Genomic DNA, 25602 nt, shown 5'->3' on the forward strand with positions numbered 1-25602 from the left:
GACAACTGTTTAAGCATTCAGAAAAGTACAGAATTATCTAATTATGTTTTACATCTTCTTGGTGCACGTGAAACATTTACTCTTGATACAACACATGAAGTAAAAACTCTTTGGCGCACTGCTCTTATATTTAACCCATAGATTAGTGGGTTAAAAACAGGTGGCACTATAATTAATTCTAAAGCCAAAAAATAACGCAGACTCTCTGGAATATCATTTGAACCATATCTGCTATACATTATATCAAATAACACAGCAAAAGTGAAATTTATCAGTAATAAGATGTGTGGCAGACACGTTTGCCAGAATTTCCTTCTGTTTTCTAAAGATGTTTTACATGCAGAGATCAGTTTAACATAGGACACTATTATGATAACTACAAAGCTAACAAATATGACAGCAACAATATATCCATAGACATTATTTACAAAAGATGATGCACAAGAAAGTTTTACAACTGACCAGTTGTCACAATATAATTTATCTACATGATAAGCACAAAATGGCTTCAAATTTGCTAACAGAGTGGCAGTGAACACAGAAATAGTGGGTACTATCCATGAAAACAGGATTAATTTCACACAGGTGAATTTAGTTAATTTGGAATGATAGTCTAAAGGTTTGCATATGGCTACATATCTATCATAAGACATCACTGTTAATATTGTAAACTCACACAGTAAAGAGCTGTAAATAACAAAGATCTGAAGGGCACACATGTGAGAGGAGATCACATATGAATCCAATATTAAATCAGACAGAAATTTAGGGTAGAATCCTGTGGCTCCATAAACCCCATTTACACACAGATGAGACAAGAAAATGTACATCGGTTCATGAAGTGCTTTCTCCATGATAATGACCATAACAAGACGAATATTAATTAACAATATAAGCACATATAAGGCAAGAAAGCAAATAAAATACACATGTCTATATGATTTTGATTCTTTGGGCACCATGAGGGTCAGTATCACAGGATAAGACATGTTATCAATCATGGTATGAATGATCCCTTAAATCACATGAAGCAAAATGGAAATGCAATACAACTTATGAAGTTAAGATAAACTTTTAAAACAGTTTACATCTCATTAGTCTTCTGCATCCACTGCTGGCTGAAGGAAAGACAGAGAGTCTCTCACTAATAAACAGAATGTTGGGAGGATTGGTTGTTTTTATTAGTATTTTATCATTTGGGAATTCTGTAAGAGATGTACTGAAATCTCTTGGGTTTAATTGTTAGCTCATGGGGGGGGGAAAAACTGCATAAAACACTTTTGATTTGTTATAAGTGAACGCACAAATAAGCCTTCACCTTTTTCATTAATAAAAAAATAAAAAAATTGTTGTATGTAACATAATGTAGCATGACACATCTTTATGGTAATGTGGTACTAAATAGATTAACAACATACGTACATATTCAAAGTATTTAAGTTATTTTCAGCTACAGGTATTAGGGTTTTTGTGTACATTCTTTGCACCAGTTTGCATTGTTGTGTGTAGCTATGGGTCCTAGAACAAAGTTGAAAATATACTTCAGTTGTCCATTTGCTGATATGCCGCGTGCCCACTTGGAACCTGATTTCCAAGGGCAATGTGTTCTGGGATCAACAACTTTGTTGATCCTGGAACAACATTCCAATCAACCAATCAGATTTGAGGGACAAGTTTACAGTTTATGTCAAGTTTAGGCTTACAACCAGAATTAGGTGCTTCTACATCAGTGTTATTCACCTATCATTTCACTCTGATTTTAGGGATGACTTATGGGTAGTCAAGGTTTAGGGGTAGGGATATGGTTAGGATAAAATGTTCAGGCAGGAAGGTTGTTCCATGCAGGCTCAACACAATGGGCCCTATCATACAGCCAGCGCAATGCAGCGCCAGGTGCGATGCAAGTGTTTTTCGCTAAGCTGCGTCTCAATTCGCCTACTTATACTACGCCCAATAAGTATGTACTCTTTTTGTGAAGAAAAAGTAGATACTTTTGAGTGTGTAGAAAAAGAGTACACAATGGGAGTTGGAAGATTGAAAATGTAAACGACCTTTTTTAGCTCAATCAGTTTTACGGAGCAGCGAAGAAAACTGAAGAAAGCTAGGATGAACATTGCTTCTAGTGTGCGGGCGGTGTTGGTGGAATGGTATGCGAGACTGAGAGTTGAAATACATTTGGTGAGTATGTCGATTGTAATAGGTTGTCTGGTATCTGGGCGGGTGGGATGAGTTATTTGAATTCCTTTAATGAGAAGGGAAGTTTGAAAGTTATTTATGGCGGGGGCAAGCTTACCGTAGGCTAATTTATGGAAAAATGTAATGCCTTTATATGGATAAAATAGCTTTTTATGGATCCGGCTTGGAGACCTTTTACTCTGTTAAGGTGAGACGTGAAGGACGTAACGGATAAAAGAGAGAAATCGGGAAACGGCAGGTTGTGAGAGAGGTTAAATGTTTTAAAAGATTTCCATGCTGTATAATATGTTTGGAGGGTTCTAGGTGAAACTGCTTGGAGGATGGAATTGATAGAAGTTCCTCGAGTTTTTTCACGTAGTGTAATAGCGTAGCGCTTCTGTGTTCGTTGTACATCACACGCATGACACACATGACCAGCGTCGGCCAATAGTGAGCCTACGTGGTGACGTGCAACACAGACGCACTGCGCTAAAACACTACGTGAAAAAACTCGCGGCCCAGAGAGAAGGAAATAAATAGTGGAATAAAGTCGTTATTTTAGTTGTTTTTTTTGCGCACAAAAAGTATTCTCGTCGCTTTATAAACTTAAGATTGAGCCACTGTAGTCACTTGGACTATATTAACGATGTCTTTAATACATTTTCTGGGCCAGCAAGTTATAGTGTCTTATAAGCCTATGGAGGAGTGAGACAGCTCTCAGATTTAATAAAATATATCTTAATTTGTGTTCCGAAGATGAACGAAGGTCTTACGGGGTTGGAACAACATGAGTAATTACTGACAGAATTTTCATTTTTGGGTGAACTAACCCTTTAAGGATCACTGTAAGTTTTGTGCTTCGGAAAAAAATAACCTTTTAGTGAACAGTTCTCAAAATAACCATTTTTGTTTTAGTGTGAAGAACATTTAAAAAATCTAAAGAACCTTTTTTCACTATAAAGAACTTTTGTGCAATGGAAAGCTTTTATTTTAAGAGTGTAGTGTATTATTCAGCTGTTTAAGAGGCAATTTCACTTTTGTCTCTTTATCATTCTAAAGCAAGTTCTTGTCTTCTAATATTTGTCTATATATTCATGGAAAAATCACCTACTGGTCTTTACTTTTTTTAACACGTTTTTGCTCCTAAAACCTAAAGTAAAATGAAATCTCATGTAAATCCAGTTCCTCAGTTTTCAAGTTAAAACAAGTTTTAAAAAGCATCTCCTTGTGTTTTTTTGTGTTTTTGCATCTTGCATTTTTAAATGTTTTATTAACAAAGTGTGTAAGGAACACGTTCAAATGAGGCCTATACGTAGCCGACTCACCTATGTTCCTCAACAGTTTTCAGCATCCCTCCACCACCCCGACTTCTCACTTTTTGCTTGTTCCTATCACAGCCAGGGATATGGGGGAGTACTCTGGGTTCGAGCCAAAGTACTGTCCAGCACATCAAATACTCTTTTACTCTATCTGATTATTATTACTTGTGAATTGCAAAAAAACATGTTCTGTGTGATTGGCCCAAACTAGTCTCCCCATTTACTCGTCTAACACTTTATTTCAATATTTACTCTCCCTATCCAGCCCTGTGCAAATCATGATGGGAAGTGTGAATCCTGTTTTCTATATTTCATCGAGTTACTTCATTGAAACATGCTCTTTCAACATGAAAACAGAGGTAAGCCAAATAGTAACCGTTTCAAGTCCGTTTAGCATGAATCTTTAACCATCTTTTTGCCAGACATTTGAGATGCATAGTATTCAAAATTCAGAGTGGGCCAATGGAGCGGGCTGCCTGCTTGGTGGCACGAAGAGCAAATCTGTGGTCATTTGCAGTTCGGAGACCACCTCAGGGGATAAACCCTCAGCCTGGTCTAGGTCTATGAGCAGGTCTGACTGGTAGGCTTGCAGACTGCTTTAGTGTGCAGAGCCCCACCAGACTGACCGGCCGCTGCATACTCTTTGCCCACAAGCCTATAGATGTTGTATAACGTGAGCATTCAGCGATGAGGATGTCCCCGGGGAGAGATAGTTTGCTAAATTCCCTTCTACCCGAGGTATCCTCCTATAATACTGCTCACACAGCCTCTCCACTGTCGAATAACTCAAAGTTGAAAGAACCATGCAAGCAGAGTATGATATCGCTCATCTAAGTGACCATCTGCGATCTCATGTTTCGGGAAGGACCAGTTCAGACTTAGTCGGGCCTTGGCACGATTTATAAGTTCTAGTAACTCATCGTATGCAGGGCTTTGATGAGTGGAGCAGGATATCTTGTTGATATATTTTATCAGAACCAGAGGCGAGTGATTGTGAAGAAAGCCAGTTGGGAATGGAGCTTTCTAACTGAGCACTTGATGGCTTCCTGAGGACATCTGTGCAGATGCCCTTTTTACATGCTCAGGTGCACAGTCATCGCACTGCGTTGGCAAATGATTGGCGTGACTACACATGTGCCTCAGACATAGGGTTCCACAAGGGCGCGCCCCAATAGTGTCAGCAACTGACGCAACATTGAGTTCCCTTAAAAAAGAACCAGATATTTTAAGAAAAGTAATGTACCTTGTATAATCAGTTTGCTCTGTCTGCTTGGCTCAATCTGCACAACTCAATCATCAGACAAACATAGACAAACCACCATCTTTTTCAGCCATAGTTCAAGGCCAGAGATACTTTCACAAACATTACTAGTGGTTTGTCTCACAGCATTAGACACTGTTTACCAAGTATTAAACTGGCCTGAGAGGAGAATAAAGAGATCCAGAGGTCATTAACTATCATGAGTTTGATAATTGTCCCCCTTGGGCCATAATTTCTCTGACTAGTCCCAAATGTGAGAGCCATGGACAAACCACAGTCCTAGTGATGACAGTCAGGCCACAATCTCTGACCATCCTCATTATAAGTTTTAGAAAATGTTGTTAATATTTTGCTAATTTTGTATTTAAGGGAGACATATGGTATTTTCCTTCACTTTTCCTTCACATTTCCTCTCAGAAAGCGAATTTTCTTCTCTAATTTCCTCTCAGAGACCAACACTGCAGAATCTGGCATTAACCATATGCAAGTTTTCATTAAAAAAACTTGATTTTCAATTGGGATTTTCCTAATTTACCTGGATAACTGTATATGAAACACTTCTGCTGCTTTACAGGTACAAAGTCTGTAATGAAACTAAAATATAAAAAAGCAACAGTTCTCATTACATTCTAAGACCAAATTTTCTGAGCTGTTATCCACATTCATTTCATAGTTCTATTATCTTATTACAATGTCAATAGTCAAAAAAATCTACCCAAGTAACCTTTATGTAATGCTTTAAAATACAGATTGTTTCAAAGCAGCTTCCCAGTGATAAACAGGAAAATAACAATCATGCAAACTTCATCAAAATGAGACAAATTCAAATAAAGCAGCTCTACAGAAGACAATAGAGTCATTATTCAGCTTAAGTCAGTTTCAATCAATCCAATGACAGACATTGTAAAATAAGTGAATAATAAAATTAAGTTGAATGAGCTATATAAAGCAGCTCTTCAGAAAACAGTGGTGTCATCATCCAGTCTTTATATATATATATATGACTGTCCTTATACTTTAGTGTCAACTATATTGTGGACTCAGCAAAACTGGAAATCACTGTACATAGGCAAAAGTACTGAACCTATCAGAACTCAACAATTTCATCACACATTTGAAGTCACAGGCCCTGGTGGTAAGAAGTGAGGTCATGAATCTTCTGGCAGAGTGGCAGACACAGTCAGGCAGAGCATATGGTAGCGGCAAATGTTACGGCTCATTAGGTATAATTACAGTATAAAAAAATAATTGCTGTGATATTTTCTCACACTGTAGGCTTTTCAATAAACCTTTGTGAACAGAAGAAGCCATTAATTCTCACAATCAACAAAGAGCTTAAAAAAAAGGTCTACCATAATAACATCAAGCTCTTTAGTTGGGGAGTTCCTTTTGTCCTGTCAAGTTCTGGTTTAAAGTCAATCATTTAAGTAATCTTAACACAAATGTTTGGCATTTGGTTAATAATTTGATAAGCAGGACTTTGAAACGTGAATATTAAAAATAGGATAATTGTTGGCTCAGGCCTAGATCCATGTAATCTTCAATGAATATTCTTGGAATAGCTGAAAAATATTATTAAAAAAAACATTGTGAAATATTATTAAAGACATACAGCTGAAATTATAAAACAAGGCTAAGAGGATTCCAATAGTTGTTATTACAGAAATGTTGAATGTGTGTAATACAGTAGAAAATTACTTAATGGCTGATTAAAGACTTCTTAAAATGGCCAGCAACAGTTTCTCACAAACATCTGTGGTCATGTTTAATGCCTTTGAGAAACTGAAGACAAATTTGAAACTAGATAAACATGTTAATTAGGGGTCATTATTTCTCAAAACACAAATTCCCTGGGAGGCAATTTAAAGAAACCACTGATGAGTCTGAAGTACAAGGTCAACAAACTGAGCCCAATGGACAGTGCAAAAGACAGATATCACACTGTAAGGCCATAATGACCTCCCTAAAGAGGGTTGTTTATTGTAATACTATGCAAATAATGCATGCAAACACTGATGCAATCAAAACAACATTATTTTTTACATTAGTTCATAATAAGATCTATTGCATGCATTTAGAAAAAAAGGAGAATTTTAATTTCATGTTAACTTTAAAATGGGCCTGCAAGGTTACCAGAATGTTATGCATGCACCATGACATTTGAGTGGACATACAAATATGAATGTGGTGTTTCCCAAATAATACACAATACTCAAGGTGTACCAGATTATCTTTACATTTTTTTTTATTTTATTTTTATTTTTTTTTATTATTATTGTGTTAAAATGTATCAAATGCAAATCAGGCTTTTGAGGAATATTTACTTGTACAATTCCTCAATCACCATTGTATAGCATATTATATTTTGCCCCCAAAAATAAAAAATACAGTGCTTTGTTCATAAAATTAAGCAATATCATCTTACTAGGATATTATTTGGAAATATACCGTAAAGTGACAAATTACATTTATATGCAAGTAGTCTGATATACTGTTATAAAGATCTCATTGATTTAGCCTACATTACAGAATTTCATCTTACTTTTTATCATATAAATATCAGCAACTGCACCAAGTTGCATATTTTTGATCAGTTTGGGCCTCTTAATAAAATGTAAGTGTTTTTTTCCTCGTTGAGTATGAGTTCCATACACTCTAAAAAGTTTAACTATGATTTACTCAATTATTTTGGTGAAACATTTTTACACTTTTGAAACATCAAAAATTTAGTTAATTTTAAAGCTGTGAAATCAATGAAATATACTGTATGAATTGAGTAAATGCAAGTAAAACAATTAAAGCCACACTAAGTAGAAATTGTGTTTTTGTCAAACAGCGACCCCTAGAGTCGCTGTGGAATACTTGCACTGTCGTAAATATATTAGCCTATATTATAACGTTTTTACATGATTTTTACAAGTAAATAGTCTATAGTCTAGGCCTACTGTATAATTTAATTTGTGTTGTTTTTATTGGAATGTAAACATTACAAAATGCCAGATAACATCAATTAAGTTAAATGTACGTCGCATTATTTCATAACATTGGCCGTTATGATGTCATTAGACATGATTATTGCAATTTATCATAATAGTTTGCAAATTGTGCTCGTTTACACTATACAACCTCTACGTTAGGCTTATTTATGTCCTGATAATTATGTGAGATATTGAAAGCTGTTCTCATGATAATCGCAGGAATCAACGTCAACAGCGTTGTCTGATATCCGTCAGGACTACGTGATAAATACACCTCACAACACCTGAGTTCAGCTGGCAAACTAATTCGTGAGGCATAGCTATCTGATTTATCAAAACGATTCCATTTACACCTGGTCACATAAATGTATTTTTGCGAAACGGATTTAAATTCGATCTTCAATTCTCGCGCTATATGCAGATTTAATGGAGTGCACGTCACCGCAATAAGAGAGAGCAGTAACTTAAGCCTGAGATAATTTCGTTTCTTTACTTTTAATGATGAAGATAGCGACTTACTTTCACTTTGATTTGCGATAGTTTGCACGTTGGCTTGATGCAGTTGCTCATCTGCGGTGATGCGTGTTCCAGCGCGTCGTCATATCTGGATGTAACATATAGCCTATACAACGCTCTCACACGTTTTTTTGTGGGGTTTTTTTTAGCATTTTTGGGAGGAGTACAATTTACATATGTGGTTTCAACAACCATATGCATTTACACTTGTCCAGTTTCGTCTGGAATGCGTCTCATCTCCTCCTGAAGTGGTTGGAGGGATCGGATTCAAATCCGTCTCAAATGCGTTTCGGAGGGCATTTAAACCTGGACTTTTCACGATCGGATAGCTATCCGACCTGAGAAAATGCATGAAGTGGCCAGGTGTAAACAACCCCCATGACAAAAACATACGCACGAAGGCCGAAAACAAACGCTGGTTGGCCTCTCACGTCCAAATTTGACGAAGTGGTGGGGGAAGTGACGTATGCCGTAAAGCAGTCGAATTTTGTAGTTCTTTTTGTGCTCTTGTTACTACCCGAACACCGAAGTTACATAGTGCCAGTAAAAGCGATACAGTCCCTGTCAGGCTATGGCAGATGTGTCATTCAACCTATTGTAAGTCGATGTACCATCACAAGGGTCTTGGAAATATATTATGAAGGTTGAAAAGTTACATAGTGTCGCTTTAAGTAAATCTTAGTAACTGCATCTGGTACATTAACAAATAAAATTGAGTAGAAATAATAATAAAAATAATAAAAACCAATATATTTATGAGTAATATTAACTGTTTTTATTCATGAGTAATATTAACTTTTTTTTAATTTCCTCTAAACCTTTGTAAAATAGTATTCTATACAACCACCGGTATGACATTGGCCTTTATTGTCGATGAGTACAGCAATACTAGCCTGACTACGTCAGACTTCCTACTTCCGCTAATTTCATTTCGCTCCTGTAGTCAGTCTGAGATAGCAGCCTATCTTTCAGTTTTCCACCGGCCTGAAAAAAGCCGGGCCAATCAACGAACAGAGGGCGGGCTGAGAGCCGTGACGTAGACGCTGATTGTACCGTGGATGCGTAGATTTACTTAACATAATCTCCAAAAGTCATTCACAGCCATGTTCACTCCGGTATTTCGCTCGATGGTTTAGTTTTTGCATCATACATGCGTTTACAGTGGAAGTTAGATGCGGCTGAGCATGCGCATAACACACGCCATAACCAAACGTTATGTGATTGGCTTACGGGTAACCAATGATTTTAAACTTCAGACAAGCGCCCCCCCCGCGAGAGAGAAAACACTTCTCTATTATGCCCTTCCAGACTCTGTATACGAAGCAAAGTGAAGTAGCAGAGTCTGGTATTACCAGGCTACAGCAATACAGCATGTTACACTGTTTTAACATGTATACAATATTGCCTACACTTAAACTCATTTAACAAACATTTATATATAAGTAAAAATGAAAAATTTAAACATTCAGGTAGCCTTATTCAAGTGTAATCAACCAGTCTATTATCCAATTTCCACTGGATCAGCGCTGGTTCTCGTGCCGGTGTGGTGAACAAATGAGTCCTACTGAAGAGATGAGTCCGAGCTTAGGACCCCATTACCCCGAGCTTGCGCTGATTACATTTACATTTACATTTAGTCATTTAGCAGACGCTTTTGTCCAAAGTAACTTACAAATTGGGACTAAATTAAGCAAGTCATCGTGAAGAGGCAAAAAGCAACGCAAGAAGTGCTCAAAATACGAAGTTCAGGCATTATTCAGAGTAGCATAAGCCCGATAAGCGAGAATTTACAGGATTTTTTTTTTTTTTACAGGGATTATTACGATAAAAAATAATGACATAATTATAATTGCTGTGAATACGGTAAGGCAGTATCAGGGCAGTATAAGCTCAGGTAAAGCTCAGCTAGCACGATCATTGGATAACGTTAGCTGTATGCTATGCTACTATCTAAGCTAACTAAAAAACACAGTAAAGGCCCGTACACACCGGGACGAATTTCGCGCGCGATATTCGCCGACGTTTAACGCCTCGTGACTAAACAAAGGGCGCCAATGTGAGTGTGCACACCGACGCGAAAAACGGCACGCGTAAAAGCGTAATTTTTTTTAACCGCCTCGGGTTCGTTTTTTTGGTTTGACGCGCCACGTCAAAAACTATCCGACCAATGAGATTGCCGCTTTTGCTCACGTGTCTGGAGCTTATGAAGTTACAGTAAAACACAACTTGGGGGCGCTCAAACACAAAACGGTCTTGCCGAGCACACGTACGTAACAGCGAAGAAGATATACGCCAAGTAGCGTCTACACTGCCCATAGACAGACACTGCCGGGAAGAAATGACGAGGAAGATGCAAGGCAAGATGAATGTAGAGCTGTTGGTGTCGGAATAAAGAACTATATGACAAACGCAACAGCGACTACAAAAATCTTGTTAAAAGAGAACTGTTATGGAGTGGTATTGCAGAGTATAGACTGTTATGGAGTGGTATTGCTGAGTATATACTGTTATGGAGTGGTATTGTATTTCTGTTTTACATTAAGCGCCATCTAATGTCAGGGAATGAATTTGCATGTTCACTCGGCTCATCGTCAGCGAAAAACGCTCGCGAATAACGCGCGCCGATATTCGTTCCGGTGTGTACGGGCCTTAACAACGAGAAATGTTGAATTTCACAATCTATAGCTTCGGTTACATACTAGTATATGAAACGTATAAGTTAAAATACATTAATGACTCATTATAACGTAGTACAAACGTCTTCTATAATAAAGTGATTTTGTATGATTTGTAACCAGGTTACACTAAACCGATTACCCATAAAACGTGCTTTGAACCAATCGGATTGCTTGGGTCCTAAGCTCGGACTCATCTCTTCAGTAGGACTCATTTGTTCACCACACCGGAGACGGACTCGCTCTGCGGGTGAACTTCGAACTTCTGACCGTCATCCTGCGTTTCACTCATAGCTGAAAGATACTGCGAGCGACTGACTCCATATCCTGCCAATAAACAAACAGTGCACAGTTCTGAGGACATTTTATCATCCAAATTAATTATATTCATTATCATTAGGAATAAAGTCGGGTGTTTTATGCAAGGCGTTTCAATCACGCGAAAAGACAGGCGCTACTCGTTTAGGTGTCACATTACGCCTCTGTATGTTGTTTTGCATTAAATAAAACGATTTAAAGCACAGTAATAATTTTATAGATAAAATAAAACATACACAAACCTGAATTTCACAGAGGAAATGCACCAGTTCTTCGACGCTGAGAAGATTGAACTGTTCTGGACTGGAGAGAATTTAAACAGTCCGCTCTCACTCAACCGTTGAGTTGTCGTCACATCAGAGGGTGGGGAGGGGTGCATTGTTTTAATTGAGTAAACTTACTAAATTTCTTAAGAGTGTGTTAAATATATTAATAATATTGATTTGAATTAATTATTTTTTTTGTTTCTTGAAACAGATTAGTTTAATTCTCCATTCTCAAATATTTTGATAGAAATTTCACAAATATATTAAGTGTATTATAAAGTAAATAATTGGTTCCCTTTCAGTCGAGAACGTCAGACGTAGTCGACGTCGACTGAATGGGATCACGCTAGGGAGCCTATCTTCTTCGAGCATGCTTGAACGAGCCAATGCGCGCAATGGCGACGTGAATTTGCATCACGCGGTCCGCCCCGCGAGGCGGGTATAAATACGGAAGCAGATGCAAACACCATCTGTCTTTCGCTTCGGAGCCGATCGTTCTCTATGACGAAATCTCTGAAGAGTGTTGTTTTCTACAACAAGCGAGTGTGTCGGTGCTTCTTCAGGAAGTCTCTCCCTGGCTGGTGTTCTACAGCGCGAGCAGCGGTGGTCGCAAACTCTTTAAGCACTCAACTGCTGTTCTAACAGCATCACATTTCTGTTTGTGTTTGTTTGTCTGACGGCCAGTTGAGGGCGAGAAGAGTGATTGCTTCACTGGTACAGGCTGCACCATCCCTGTAAGTGTTGCAGCGATCATTCCCCTGGGTGCTCCGGCACTGGTAAAAGGTTTCTCACTTCCTGAGAGAGCACGGGTGCGTTTGCGTCTTTTTCAAGATGTCATTCCGCCCATGCGTTTCTGGATGTGGTCGTGCTGTGTCACGTGTTTGGGTGTTCAGCACGCTGATTCAGCTTTTGTGGATGGTTCATGTTACCATTGCGGGAATATGACCGTCTCGGTGTTAAGATCGCGACTCGCCGTTGTTCGCGAAGGGTGCCGTGTGGGATGGGTGCCGTGTGGGATGGGTGATCGGAGATCAGTGATGGAGTTTCCGCCTGGTAACCATTCCCTGTGGGCTCCTCACTCCTCCATCACACCGATGCAAGTGGAGCCCCTTGTTGAGAGTACTAGTCTCTCTGTAATGGACCGACTAGATGTCTCACTCGCGGCTCCCCCAGAGGACAGGATGCCGACCGCAGCATTGGAGGGTGAGCTGACCTTTGGAGATGACGACTCGGCTGTGTTATCCCCTTAACAGTGTAACGGGGAGTGTAACGTTGCCCGAGCCAGATCCTCAGTTGTCAGCTATGCTGAAACGGGCCGCCGAGGCTGTCGGGCTCGAGTGGAATCCTCCACCGTGTCCTGCTCAGTCTCAGTTGGATGAATGGTATCTCGGGGAGGGCCACGCTGGTTCTCAGCCCGCCACCCCAGTGCCCTTCTTTCCCAAAGTGTATGGAGAGCTTACTATATCATGGATGGCACCTTTTACTGCCGGAAGCGACCTAGAGAGTTCTTCCCCCCTCACTACCCTTGATGGAGGAGCGGTGAAGGGTTACGAGGCTATTCCCCTGGTCGAGCGGTCTGTCGCGTGTGTGCACCTTGCTTTGAGACGCCTTAAAACATTGCTGCTCAGCAAGCATGTACTGGTCCGTACGGACAACACTGTGGCAAGTCAAGGTGGTCTACACTCCCGTCGCATGTCGCAACTCGCCCGTCACCTCCTCCTATGGAGTCAGAAGCATCTGAGGTCGCTTCGTGCCACTCATATCTCCGGCCTGCTCAATCGTGCCACAGATGTGCTCTCACGACAGCTTGTGCTCAGAGGAGAGTGGAGACTCCATCCCCAAACAGTCCAGCTGATCTGGGACCACTTCGGGGCCGCAAAGATAGATCTGTTTGCCTCTCCGGACTCGTCCCATTACCAGTTGTTCTATTCCCTGACTGAGGGGACCCTCAGCATTGACGCGCTGGCACACAGCTGGCCTCGGGGCCTCCGCAAGTATCCGTTTCCGCCAGTGAGCCTTCTTACACAGACACTGTGGAAAGTCAGGGAGGAAGAGGAGCAGGTCTTGCTAGTCGCCCCTTATTGGCCCGACCGGTCCTGGTTCCCCAAACTCATACTCCTCTCGACAGCCCCTCCCTGGCCCATCCCTCTGAGGGAGGACCTCCTCTCTCAGAGATGGGGCACCTTATGGCACCCGCGTCCAGACCTCTGGAATCTCCATGTCTGGTCCCTGGACGGGACGCAGAGGTTCTAGGTGATCTACCACAGTCAGTCGTAGACACCATCACTTCTGCGAGAGCGACCTCTACGAGGCACACTTACGCCTTAAAGTGGAACCTATTCGTTGAATGGTGTTCTTCTCATTGAGAAGACCCACGAAATTGCTCGATCCGCGCCGTGCTTTCTTTCCTGCAAGATGGGAGATCTGTTGGAAAGCATGACCTGATCGTCAGGTTCCTGAGGGGTGCGAGGAGATTAAATCCCCCTCGTCCCCCCTCTATACCCTCTTGGGACTTGTCTCTGGTGTTAACTTCACTGCAGAGACCTCCCTTTGAGCCACTGCGGGCAGCTGAGTTAAAAGTTCTGTCTTTGAAAACAGTTCTCCTGCTCGCTTTGACCTCCATCAAGAGGGTAGGGGACCTGCATGCATTTTTGGTTGACGAATCGTGCCTGGAGTTCGGGCCGGCTAACTCTCATGTCGTACTGAGACCCTGGCCTGGATATGTGCCCAAGGTTCCTACCACCCCTTTTCGGGACCAGGTGGTGAACCTGCAAGTGCTGCCCCCGGAGGAGGCAGACCCAGTCCTGGCTTTTCTCTGTCCAGTCCGTTCCCAACGGATATATGTTGACACAACGCAAAGCATCAGGACCTCAGATCAGCTCTTCATCTGTTATGGAGGCCAGCAGAAGGGAAAGGCTGTCTCAAAGCAGAGGTTGGCCCACTGGATAGTGGATGCCATCATCTTGGCGTATGAGTCCCAATGTGTACCTTGTCCCCCGGGTTTGCGAGCTCACTCCACTCGGAGCGTAGCCGCTTCCTGGGCATTGGCGCAAGGTGCCTCACTTACAGATGTTTGTAGAGCTGCGGGCTGGGCGACACCTAACACGTTCGCTAGATTCTATAGCCTATATGTCGAGCCGGTTGCTTCCCGTGTGCTCTCTTCACATAGAAGCCAGCTAACACTGTAGCCCCACTCGATGTGTAGGCTTGCTGCGCCATTCCCCTCCTATGGACTGGATACATGCGCCATTTTGCTCCAGTTGTGTTTCCTTTCGGCAGAACCTGTTGAGCTCCTCCATACCCCTGCGGCTCGGATGTGGCGGAGCGTCCGATGCTAGGCCTACCACTCGTATGCATTGGTGGAACTTGTGTTAGGCTGGGTCCATATGTTGTGATCCCTACGGCGATCCTATATGTGTATTTCCACGGTACGACTACCTCCAGTGTGCCTGTGTCTTTCCCTTGATAGAGTTTCTGCCGTCACTGTTTTGGTTGATCCTCCCCCCTGTTATAGGCTGGAGTCATCCCAGTGACATCCCATATGTTGTGCTGCCCGACACTTCGCCCAGCCCATATGTGTATCTCTCACGTTTCCCCCCTTCAGGCTGGATGTGGCTTCCGTAGCGTCCCTTCCTTCCATCGAGGGCACGCTTTCCCAGAGTTATCCAAGTCTACTGAGCGGGTCTTGCGGAACAACAGTGACTTTCCTGGCCTAAGCCCTGTCCTATTACTGCCTCAAGATGCGGGGGGTTCAGCTGGCTTTTGTCTAGGCACTGGAAGGTGGCAGCTCTAGTGGCTCTTTCCAGGGTTAAGACCCCATTCAGTCGACGTCGACTACATCTGACGTTCTCGACTGAAAGGGAACGTCCTGGTTGCATATGCAACCCACTGTTCCCTGAAGGAGGGAACGGAGGACGTAGTCCCTTTGCCACTATAGTTGGACCACCACTGACTCCGAGTTACGCTCGGCTCCTCAGCGAAAAACAGAACGTTCCTTCAGGGAACGGTGGGTTGCATACGCAACCAGGACATTATAATTGGCTGAATAAATTTGAGATAAAATTAACTGTTGGATTTTTTGTCAATTATTTTGGTATGTTTAACTCAAACAATCAAGTAAACGATATTCAGAGATTTTATTAAGTTAATAAAGTTAAATATTACTGTAATATTTACTAAGCCACAGAATAACTTTTTTATCCTCTCTATATATATATATATAGAGAGAGAGAGAGAGAGAGAGAGATACAGTAACAAAATGTACAGTACAGCGAGACTGTTTCGAAAGCATATGAAGCTTAATTTACGGTAGTTTAGACATGGAGTGAATGCAGCTTTAATCTACAGTTATGCGGAGCTTGATATTGAGCCAATAAGAATTCACAATGGGCGGGACATGCTGAAGAAGAGACCAGCAATGTACATGTTAAAACTAGTCAAAAACTACGATTTATACCATTCCACAACTAGGTACAACACGACAAAATTCAGGCAGCAAGCGATGTGTCACAAATAATGTTACATTGCTCAACAGCTCAAGGCTGTTTGCTCAATCGCTATAGAACTTGTGTAGCCCCGCCCCTTTTCAGCTCTGCGCTCATTGTGTTCTGTCTTCCGGTTTGTATTTCTACAGCATGAAGGTTAGATCTTACGGATTTATGAATGAACTCATTTTTAAATCTTCCCGGTCTACTGACATTTGTTCTGACATCCGCTTCAAACATTACAATGCTCATGTCATAATAACTTTCGTCAAATCCTCTTCCTTACTCTTCGACAGCAATGCCATAGAAATATACAGTTCAATATGTAATATCAAACACAAAATTGTAAAGATGTCTGCGTGCTTTTCTCTGGTGCATAACGTCTATAGCAAACAACACAGAGAACATAAAACAGAGTAACCCTTGTAGTTTCATTGATAGGCCTACAGGTCGCATGTAACAAGTCTCTACAGCCTATTTGTAAGGGCAACCTGGACGGAAACAACTTTCTAATTAACATTTTATACAAGGTATTAATTATGTAATTTGTATTTATTATTCTAACATATTGTTGTTTTGTCTATGGTGCTTTCCTTGATGAGATAATCAAGTAGGCTATATTTTTATTTTCATGCCATTGTTTAGAAGTTATACCAACAAACTCTAATCTGTATAAACACATAATATTTTTACCATTGACTTGTACGCTTAGTATTATTTCAAACATCCATAAAAGATTAGGCTATTTACATAATCATAATGAAAAGACCATGTGATCTGAATACACTTGGCAATTTTCCGGTTACACGTACAGTAGCCTAAATATAAACAGAAAAGGAGAGGAGGAGAGTCAATTCTTTATATTTGTGTCATGGCTCATCATTCACCTATTATCCAGCTGACCTGAAAAACATTTGTGATATTTGTTTTTAAATGAATTATGAATATTTTTTTCTGTCTCTGATATTTACAGTAGCCATACAAGGAGAGCATGTCCAACTGCTTATAACTTGTTTCCTTTAGCCTATACAACACTACTTGGCAATAATGTAATGTACCTTTTTTTTTTCTTTTCTTTTTTTACTACAGTGTGCTGAACAATTTAAAGAAGATGAAAAACTCATCGATTGTGTCTTCAGTCATACTGGAGGTCCTTTACAGAATGGAGGATCTTAAATACCTTTACTTCATGGTCTTTTTTATGTTGTACATGTTTGTACTCTTTGCTAACACCACTCTGATTTTTATCATAATTACTGATAAAGCGCTTCACAAACCTATGTACGTCTTTCTATGTAACTTGGCTGTAAATGGCATCTATGGTGGCACGGCTTTGCTTCCGGCCTTGATGGGTACTTTAATGTCTCCTTCTCATGAGGTATCTTTGGCATGTTGTCAGGCTCAAACCTATTTCCTGCACACATATGCTATCATAGAATTCACCATTCTTTCAGTGATGTGCTATGATCGCTATGTGGCCATATGCTATCCGCTACAGTATCACAGTATTATGACAATCACTAGGGTGTATAAACTAATTGCTTTCTCATGGGGTTATCCTTTAGTGGCATTTGCTTTGTTTTTTATTCTGACTCTGCGCTTGACAATCTGTAGAAACATAATTGGGCGAGTGTACTGTTCCAACTATTCTCTTGTCAAACTGTCCTGTGATGACACAAATGTTGTGAATGCTATTGCATTGTTTTCTGTTGTTGTATATACTTTTCCTCAGCTTGCAATGACCCTCTACTCATATGGACAAATTCTGAAAATATGCTTTACTTCCACTAAAAAGTCTAAAATAAAAGCACTGAAGACCTGCATTCCACATTTATTTGCAATATTGAACTATAGTGTGGGCTGTTTTTGTGAAATTGTACAAAGTCGCTTTGACACAAGTTATCTTCCCTTTGAAACACAAACAGTTATGTCACTTTATTTCTTGATATTTCCTCCTATTCTGAATCCAGTCATTTATGGGCTGAGTGTTCAGGCTCTAAGAGACAATATGTTTAGACTTTTTAGCTCTAGGAATAAGTTATTGCCTTTGGCTGTGAAATAGGATCTTTGTTATTTTCTAGATGAGAAATGTGCATGTTTTCAAATATTTCATCATGTCAATAAACAGCTGACATTCCCAACATTTCTGAGCATCTGAGTCATGTTTAAGTCACATGCAAGACGATGTGTTGCCCTCTGAAATGCAGTTAATTAGTGTATGTGACAAAAAAAACGTGTAATGAACGTGATTGTCACCATTCAAGCAAACAAGCAATACTTAAATGTTCTGTTACTCTTTTTACTGAGAAATGTGGAAGTTCATGGGTAAGGGTTGATATTTCAACAACATATTAAAAATGGAGCAACACACATTATAGGTCTTATCTCGTGCACAAATTTCAAAATAATTATTTTTCAAATGTAACCATAGCCTACTGAAATATATTTGATTTCTAATTTCTAAGGCCTAAAATCAATTTCTAATTTAAAATCAACATTATCAAAATCTGTTGTACACAATACATGCCTTATGTTGCCTGATTGATTATTTATACTTTTTAAGTATACAAGGCTTTTCAGTATAATTCAAAAAATGTGCACCTTCAGGTTGTGGTAAACAGTTTGGGCCTTTGAATAACACTTTTAAAGGTGTTTTTTCAAGCTTAATATTCTAGTATATACTATATGAGCCATAAAATCCTGAAATATCAAATATGATACTCAACAAAAAACACATGCACAAACTTTTTCATTATTTTTGTATGTTTTTTCCTAAAGACTCAATAAACTGTTCCATAAAAAAAAAAAAAAAATCTGACTAGTATTTCATGTGTCAGGCTTTACAGGGTTAAAATAACAACTGTTGATTACTGATTGATGAACGGTTTATCATTGCATTATACTGTTACTTATTACTTGTTACAGCCTAGTTTTATGGCATTTCTTGATAGACTTAAAGGTGATGGAATCAGAAAATCCATATTAAATGTGGAAATATCTGGTTTGTTTATTTATTTGTTTAATGTCCCCCTGCATTTAAATCACATAACATGCAGATAAGCAACAAAGACAGACAATAGAAATAGAACAAAATGCAAATGGACGTCCTTTTCAATGCTTTACCACAGTACTTTAATTAAGTTAATTACGAATTAAATGCTTTTACAGCACCTGCTGCCCTGAGATTCCACATGCAAAATAATTTGCTTTATTTAAACAGCAGATGGCAGCAAATGAACAAAAATCTAATTATAACTTGTGAACCCAACTGTTACAGATATAATCTGCTGCAAACAAAATTAAACATTTCAGAACTAGTGAACCCAACTGGTAGGCTATAATATAATAACCATCTGTTTTACTTCAAAATAAAATATATATGCAGCAAAGCATGCTGCAAAATATCATTAAAAAAAAACATACTAATTTTTTTTTTTTTTAATGAATGAAAACATGCCAGGGTCTAAGCCAATCTCAACCAACAGTCAACCAACCAACAACCCACTAAAATCAGTCTATATATGTTTCTTAGATTTTAGCATTGCAATGCAAACTGATTATTGAAATCATGGAAAGTCCCACTGTTAATCACTTCAGACTATGGTCAACAAAAGGTCTTGTTTGCAATAACATATATAGCTACAGTGCATAGTTTTGTGAAGTTTTGAACTAAAAGTCTCATTTAAAAATCATTTAGACTCTTTCTTGCAAAGCTGCCTTTTTGATTTTGAATTTAATTAAATGTCAAGTCAAGTCACCTTTATTTATATAGCGCTTTTTACAATACAGATTGTATCAAAGCAGCTTCACAGTGATAACATGAAAATAATACAACAAAGTTTGTTTCTAGAAGAAAATTGCGTCATTGTCCACCTTAAGTAAGGCAGATCAATAATATTGTTGAATATTAAATGTCCCCAACTAAGCAAGCCAAAAGCCAAGGCAAACAGTGGCAAGGAACCAAAACTCCATCAAGGTGACAGAATGGAGAAAAAAACCTTTGGAGAAACCAGGCTCAGTCAGGGGCCAGTTCTCCTCTGGCCAACGAGCGAACAGTGTCGTCAGAAGTCAGATTGGATCAGAACATTCAGAATATTATCAAGTTCCATCTGGCTGGAAGTCGGAGTCATCACGCCGGTATGGAGACGACTTTGTTGAGGATCAGTGCCGATGGCTGTCGTGTTGATGAGGCCTTCATAGGGTTGATGAGGCTAGCACTTCAAGGATGCGCCGTGGATGGGTCCAGGCGCAGGTCCACCATCTGATCTGGATACGGCCCGGATCCAGCTGACTTCAGTAAACCTCGGAATAAACAGAAAGACTAACATTAGGGTAGATACGATGCTATTCTTCTTATGATGTAACGAGTACATCAGGTGTTATAGGAAGTGTCTCCGGTTCCGTTTTTTTCAGAATTAAGTAGTAGGAAATTACTAGTCATCCAAATTTTTATTTCAGCAATGGATTCCGTAAATTTTGTGAATTGGTGCGTTTCGTCAGGGCACGTAGAAATATAGAGCCGAGTATCATCAGCATAACAGTGAAAACTAATTCCATGCTTCCTAATGATATCTCCAGTGTTGGGGAGGTTACTTTGGAAATGTAATAGATTACAGATTACAAATTACCCTATTTAAAATGTAATAAGTAGTGTACCTTTTCAATTACTTTATAAAAGTAAAGTAACTAATTACATCTGATTACTTTTTGATTACTTTTAAGTTTCTAATGGATATTTTCAACCAAATCATTTTCAAGCATTTATACCAAGCAGGTGTGACCGATAACTTTGTGAGTCATAACGTATGCTACAATGGCAAAAAAAAAAAACTAAGTTATATTAGATTTGACATTACCAACCTCATTCAAGGAAAAAAAAATGCAAGCTATGTATTTTTTTTTTTTTTTTTTTGTGAAAGGGTTCATAAAAACAAGTGTGTCTGGTAAAGGCAGCTAGCAGGCTAGCTAATTTGTTATGAATGTTTTTAATATTGGTCTCGAATACACAAAGGGGACGATGAACGCGAGGGTGCGTTTTGGTGATTTTTTTTCACATAGCACCTACAGTAAATCGACTTAAACTACTCCGTCCGTCACTTTTTATCATACAGAAACGAGTAATATATCATTCGAAGTGAAAGGGTCAGTTTTTATTTCTGTACACTCACAATAAAATAAAGAAAGGCTAGGTTACATACCTGCAGATGCTTCCTCAGGTTCGACATTGAAGCTTTTGATGTCGAAAGTATTTTAACAGCTAGCAAACAAATTTTGCACTGACCTGTTATATTTGGGCCCCTCTCGGATTTCAGGGTGAAATTATTTTTAAATTTCCAGCAATGAAGTGCATTTTTATCATTCGCCATGGTGGCAGCTTTCAGACTGGTTGTAGTAGCCTAGCGGCAAAGAGGATTAACGTAATTGGTAGACGTGGTGCGCCGCAAATTCAAACCGATGAACCAATCAAAAGCATCAAAATAGCACCGCTTTAATAAATGGCTTTAGCAGAAGGCATCGTGCATATCAAAAACAGGCAAAGCAACAGATTAATATTATTCAACATATCCCAGATTTTTAAAGAACATTTTTAGATGTAACCCCATTTGTAATCTTTAACATTTTCATAAGTAACTGTAATTTAATTAAATTGTTTTGTCAGTAACTGTAACGAATTACTGTTACATTTATTTTGTAATTAAATTATGTAACGCCGTTACATGTAACTATAGTTACTCCCCAACACTGGATATCTCACAAGGGCAGCATGTACAGAGTGAACAGCAACGGTCCTAGTACTAAGCCTTGTACTAGGCTCCTGTGAATCAAATGGAATGTGAATCGAATGTGAATCAAATCAAATGTAAATTGAATGGGGATTAAATGTGAATTGAATTGAATATGTATTGAATGTGAAGTGAATGATTATCGAATCGAATGTGAATTGAATGTGAATCAAGTCGAATGTGAATGTATTTGAACCAAATTGAATGTGAATTGAATGTGAATGTGAATCGAATGTGAATTGAATGTGAATTTAATCAAATGTAAATTGAATGGGGATTGAATGTGAATCGAATTTAAATCTAATCGAATGTGAATTTCAGTGAATGTGAATCAAATGTGAATTGATTTGAAAGTGAATGTGAAACGAATCGAATGTGAATCAAATTGAATGTGAATCAAATCGAATGTGAATCGAATGTGAATTGAATTGAAAGTGAATCAAATCAAATGTGAATTGAATGTGAACCGAATCGAATGTGAATTGAATTGAAAGTGAATCAAATCAAATGTGAATTGAATGTGAACCGAATCGAATGTGAATTGAATGTGAATCAAGTCGAATGTGAATTGAATGTGAATCAAATCGAATACAAATTTAATGAAATATCAATTGAATGTGAATTGAATCAAATGCTAATTTAATGTGAATTGAATCGAATCTGAATTAAATGTGAATCAAATAGAATGTGAATTCAATGTGAATCAAATCGAATGTGCATTCAATGTGAATCAAATCAAATGTTAATCGAATGTGAATCGAATGTGAACCGAATTGAATGTGAATTGAATGTGAATCAAGTCGAATGTGAATTGAATGTGAATCAAATCAAATAAGAATTGAATGAAATATTAATTGAATGTGAATTGAATCGAATGCTAATTTGATGTGAATTGAATAGAATGCTAATTTGATGTGAATTGAATCGAATCTGAATTAAATGTGAATCAAATTCAATGTGAATTCAATGTGAATCGAATATGAACTGATTTACATTTAATTCACAGCTGATTTAATTCACAATTAACATTCCCTTCAGTCGACATTTGATTTGATTCACATTTAATTCACAGCTGATTTAATTCACAATTAACATTCCCTTCAGTCGACATTCGATTTGATTCACATTCAATTCGCATTCTATTCGATTCACATTCAATTGGATTCACATTTGATTTGATTCACATTCAATTCACATTTAATTCACATTCAATTTACATCCGACTCACATTCGATTCACATTCAATTCGATCAGTTTCACATTCACTTTCAATTCATATGCGATTCACACTCAATTCACATCTAATCAAATGTGAATTGAATATGAATCGAATTGAATATGAATTGAGTGTGAATTGAATCAGATGATAATTAAATGTTAATCGAATCACATGTGAATTGAAAGTAAATGTGAATCAAATCGAATGTTAATTGAATGTGAATCGAATGTGAATGTGAATTGAATGTAAATCGAATATGAACCAAATCGAATGTTAATTGAATGTATATAGAATCGAAAGATAATTGAATGTGTATCAAATCAAATGTGAATCAAATGTAAATCGAAGATAAATTTAATTTAATCTAATTTAATTGAATTAAATGTGATTTGAATGTGAATAGAATTGAATGTGAATTGAATGTGAATTAAATGTGAATCGAATGTGATTCGAGTCGACTGAAAATTGAATGTGAATTGAATGTGAATTAAATGTGAATCGAATGTGATTCAAGTCGACTGAAAATTGAATGTGAATTTAATTTTAATTTAATCAAATATGAATCAAATGTGAACTAAATTGAATCAAATGTCAATTGAATGTTAATTGATGGTGAATCAAATTGATGGTGAATCGAATGTGATTCAAATCAAATGTGAATCGAATGTGAATTGCATAATGTGAATTGAATGTGAATCGAATGTGATTCAAATCGAATGTGAACAATTCAATACAGAATATGAACAAATCTGAGAGGAAAAAATAGGGCAGTCTATGGCTTCTTCTTTGAATATGTGATCAAAATGTGCCAAGGTATCTTATGAATGACAATAGGAGATGAAGGGCCATCCTCTTTTGTAATGCTTGTTCTGTCAAAGGCCATATTGTGGCCAGGAGACCCAGCTGTAGGATAAGCACACATTACCACACTCAAACATGTGCATTATTATTTCAAGCTAGGAAGGGATGCATGATTTGTGGGGACCAAGTTAGTATTGGGAATTTTGTAAAAGGTGCATGGTGAAACACTACCATATGCACTGTCAAAAGGGGTTGACAGTGAGTGAGACTTCCTGAATAAAGTGATTGGGCTTTCTGTACGAATGGGCTTACCACCATCTGAAAACAAAAGAGCAAGTAAGACTCACAGGCTGTCTTATAACTCTAATGTGATTTTTTTTTTTATTAAAAAAAAATATATTTATTAGGGTAATAATAGGAAAGTCTGAACAAATTTGTACCTGAAAGTCATTCACCACAAAAAGTCTGCACTAATGTTTCTATATTTAAATGAATATTTGCATTTAACTACATGTCTAAGTAAACACATCATACCCTCTCCTCTGTACATCTGACTTGTTTCACTGTAATGGTCCAAGGACCTCTGTGGGACTTTGTCAGACACTTCCTCGATCGTCTGTGAGCGTGTGTGCATTCCTTTGCCTGGATTGACCTCTCCTACAACACCAGCCACTGACACCAGTGGAACAGCTTGACTTTCCTACATGATGTGACAGCAATACTTTTCAACATATGAACTGTAATAGTGTAAAATATTGAACATTTATTGAAAAATTATGTGGTTAGGCCCAGATTGTTGTGAAGAGCAAGAAAGGTAACTCTCTGGAGTCTTCGTGTCATATAACAGCTATTTCTAACAGCTGATTTGACTGGAGTTTCTTGTATTTTTTAGAAAATGACTTGAGTAGGCTGCTGATAGGCTGCTGATAATTCCGTTTTGCCATCACAGGAATAAATTACTGTAACGTAGTTCGTTGTTATGGGAAGAAGGAGGTGGGAACCGGCAAACATTTAAAGACTTAAATAAATAAATAAATAAACACAAAATGAAAGTAAAGTGATGGTAGCGTTCTCAGACAAGGATTAGATGTTTTTTATTGTTATTAAAAATGTCTCGTCCTTGTCTGAGAACGCTACGATATTATAGGCTATTATAGTTGTCAGAAGACCGATTAAAGATATGTAACTTTTTTTGTAAAAAATTCTACCAAATTTATATAATGAGCAAGTACATACGTCTGCAAGATGTCTGTTAAATATCACATCATCTGGAAAGCATCTGCTGTTTACTAACATCTGATAGACATCTTTAAGATGCCAGTTTTACATAAATTCTAAATCATAAACATCTTAAAGACATTTTCTAAATGTCTATTTGACATCTGACTGAAACGTTCCTATAGACGTATTGCAGATGAGCAAACACTCTAAAAAAATACGTCTTCCAGATGTAAACACGCACATCTAATAGTTGTCTCTGTGATGTACGTGTGATATCACATCAGGTGTTTATTAGAGGCTGTTGTCGGCCACAGCCCACGCCATATACACCGCACCTTATAAGAAGAACCACACCTGAACCAGCGAGGCACTCTCTGTATCTCCTCCCTCTGTGGTTCCCCTCACAACTCCCCAGGTGGTGGAGCATTTTTCCATATTCAACTTGAACATCCAAATCACACAAAATGAATAAAGTACAATATTAACTTTAAATGCATCCTTATTTGTAACAGAACAGCATTTGAACACGTTACACTATTTTATAACATTCAATATCATATATAATATTTTTTTATAACATAATGCA

The 25602-nt window shown here is 38.4% G+C and overlaps 2 protein-coding genes and 1 long non-coding RNA gene across 3 annotated transcripts; 1 reads left to right on the plus strand and 2 right to left on the minus strand.

Moving 5' to 3' along the window:
* Window positions 1-41: 41 nt before the first annotated feature.
* Window positions 42-1001, minus strand: LOC309478444 (olfactory receptor 10J5-like; the record flags this gene model as incomplete). The annotated part of the gene is made up of 1 exon (XM_082142039.1): window positions 42-1001. One exon carries the CDS (start codon window positions 999-1001, stop codon window positions 42-44), a length of 960 nt encoding a protein of 319 aa, XP_081998165.1.
* Window positions 1002-17103: 16102 nt separating this feature from the next.
* Window positions 17104-18054, plus strand: LOC309478445 (olfactory receptor 52Z1P-like; the record flags this gene model as incomplete). The annotated part of the gene is made up of 1 exon (XM_082142040.1): window positions 17104-18054. The coding sequence occupies one exon, from the start codon at window positions 17104-17106 to the stop codon at window positions 18052-18054; it is 951 nt and encodes a 316-aa protein (XP_081998166.1).
* A 5421-nt stretch (window positions 18055-23475) lies between these two features.
* LOC309477657 lies at window positions 23476-25593 on the minus strand. Its single transcript, XR_014198681.1, has 3 exons — window positions 25352-25593; window positions 24330-24495; window positions 23476-24113 (listed from the first exon to the last, which is right to left on the minus strand). It is a non-coding gene; the product is annotated as an uncharacterized lncRNA (long non-coding RNA).
* Between the last annotated feature and the right edge of the window lie 9 nt (window positions 25594-25602).

Source organism: Leuciscus leuciscus (genome assembly GCF_965113295.1).
Source record: "Leuciscus leuciscus genome assembly, chromosome: 16".
In the NCBI taxonomy this organism is placed as follows: domain Eukaryota; kingdom Metazoa; phylum Chordata; class Actinopteri; order Cypriniformes; family Leuciscidae; genus Leuciscus; species Leuciscus leuciscus.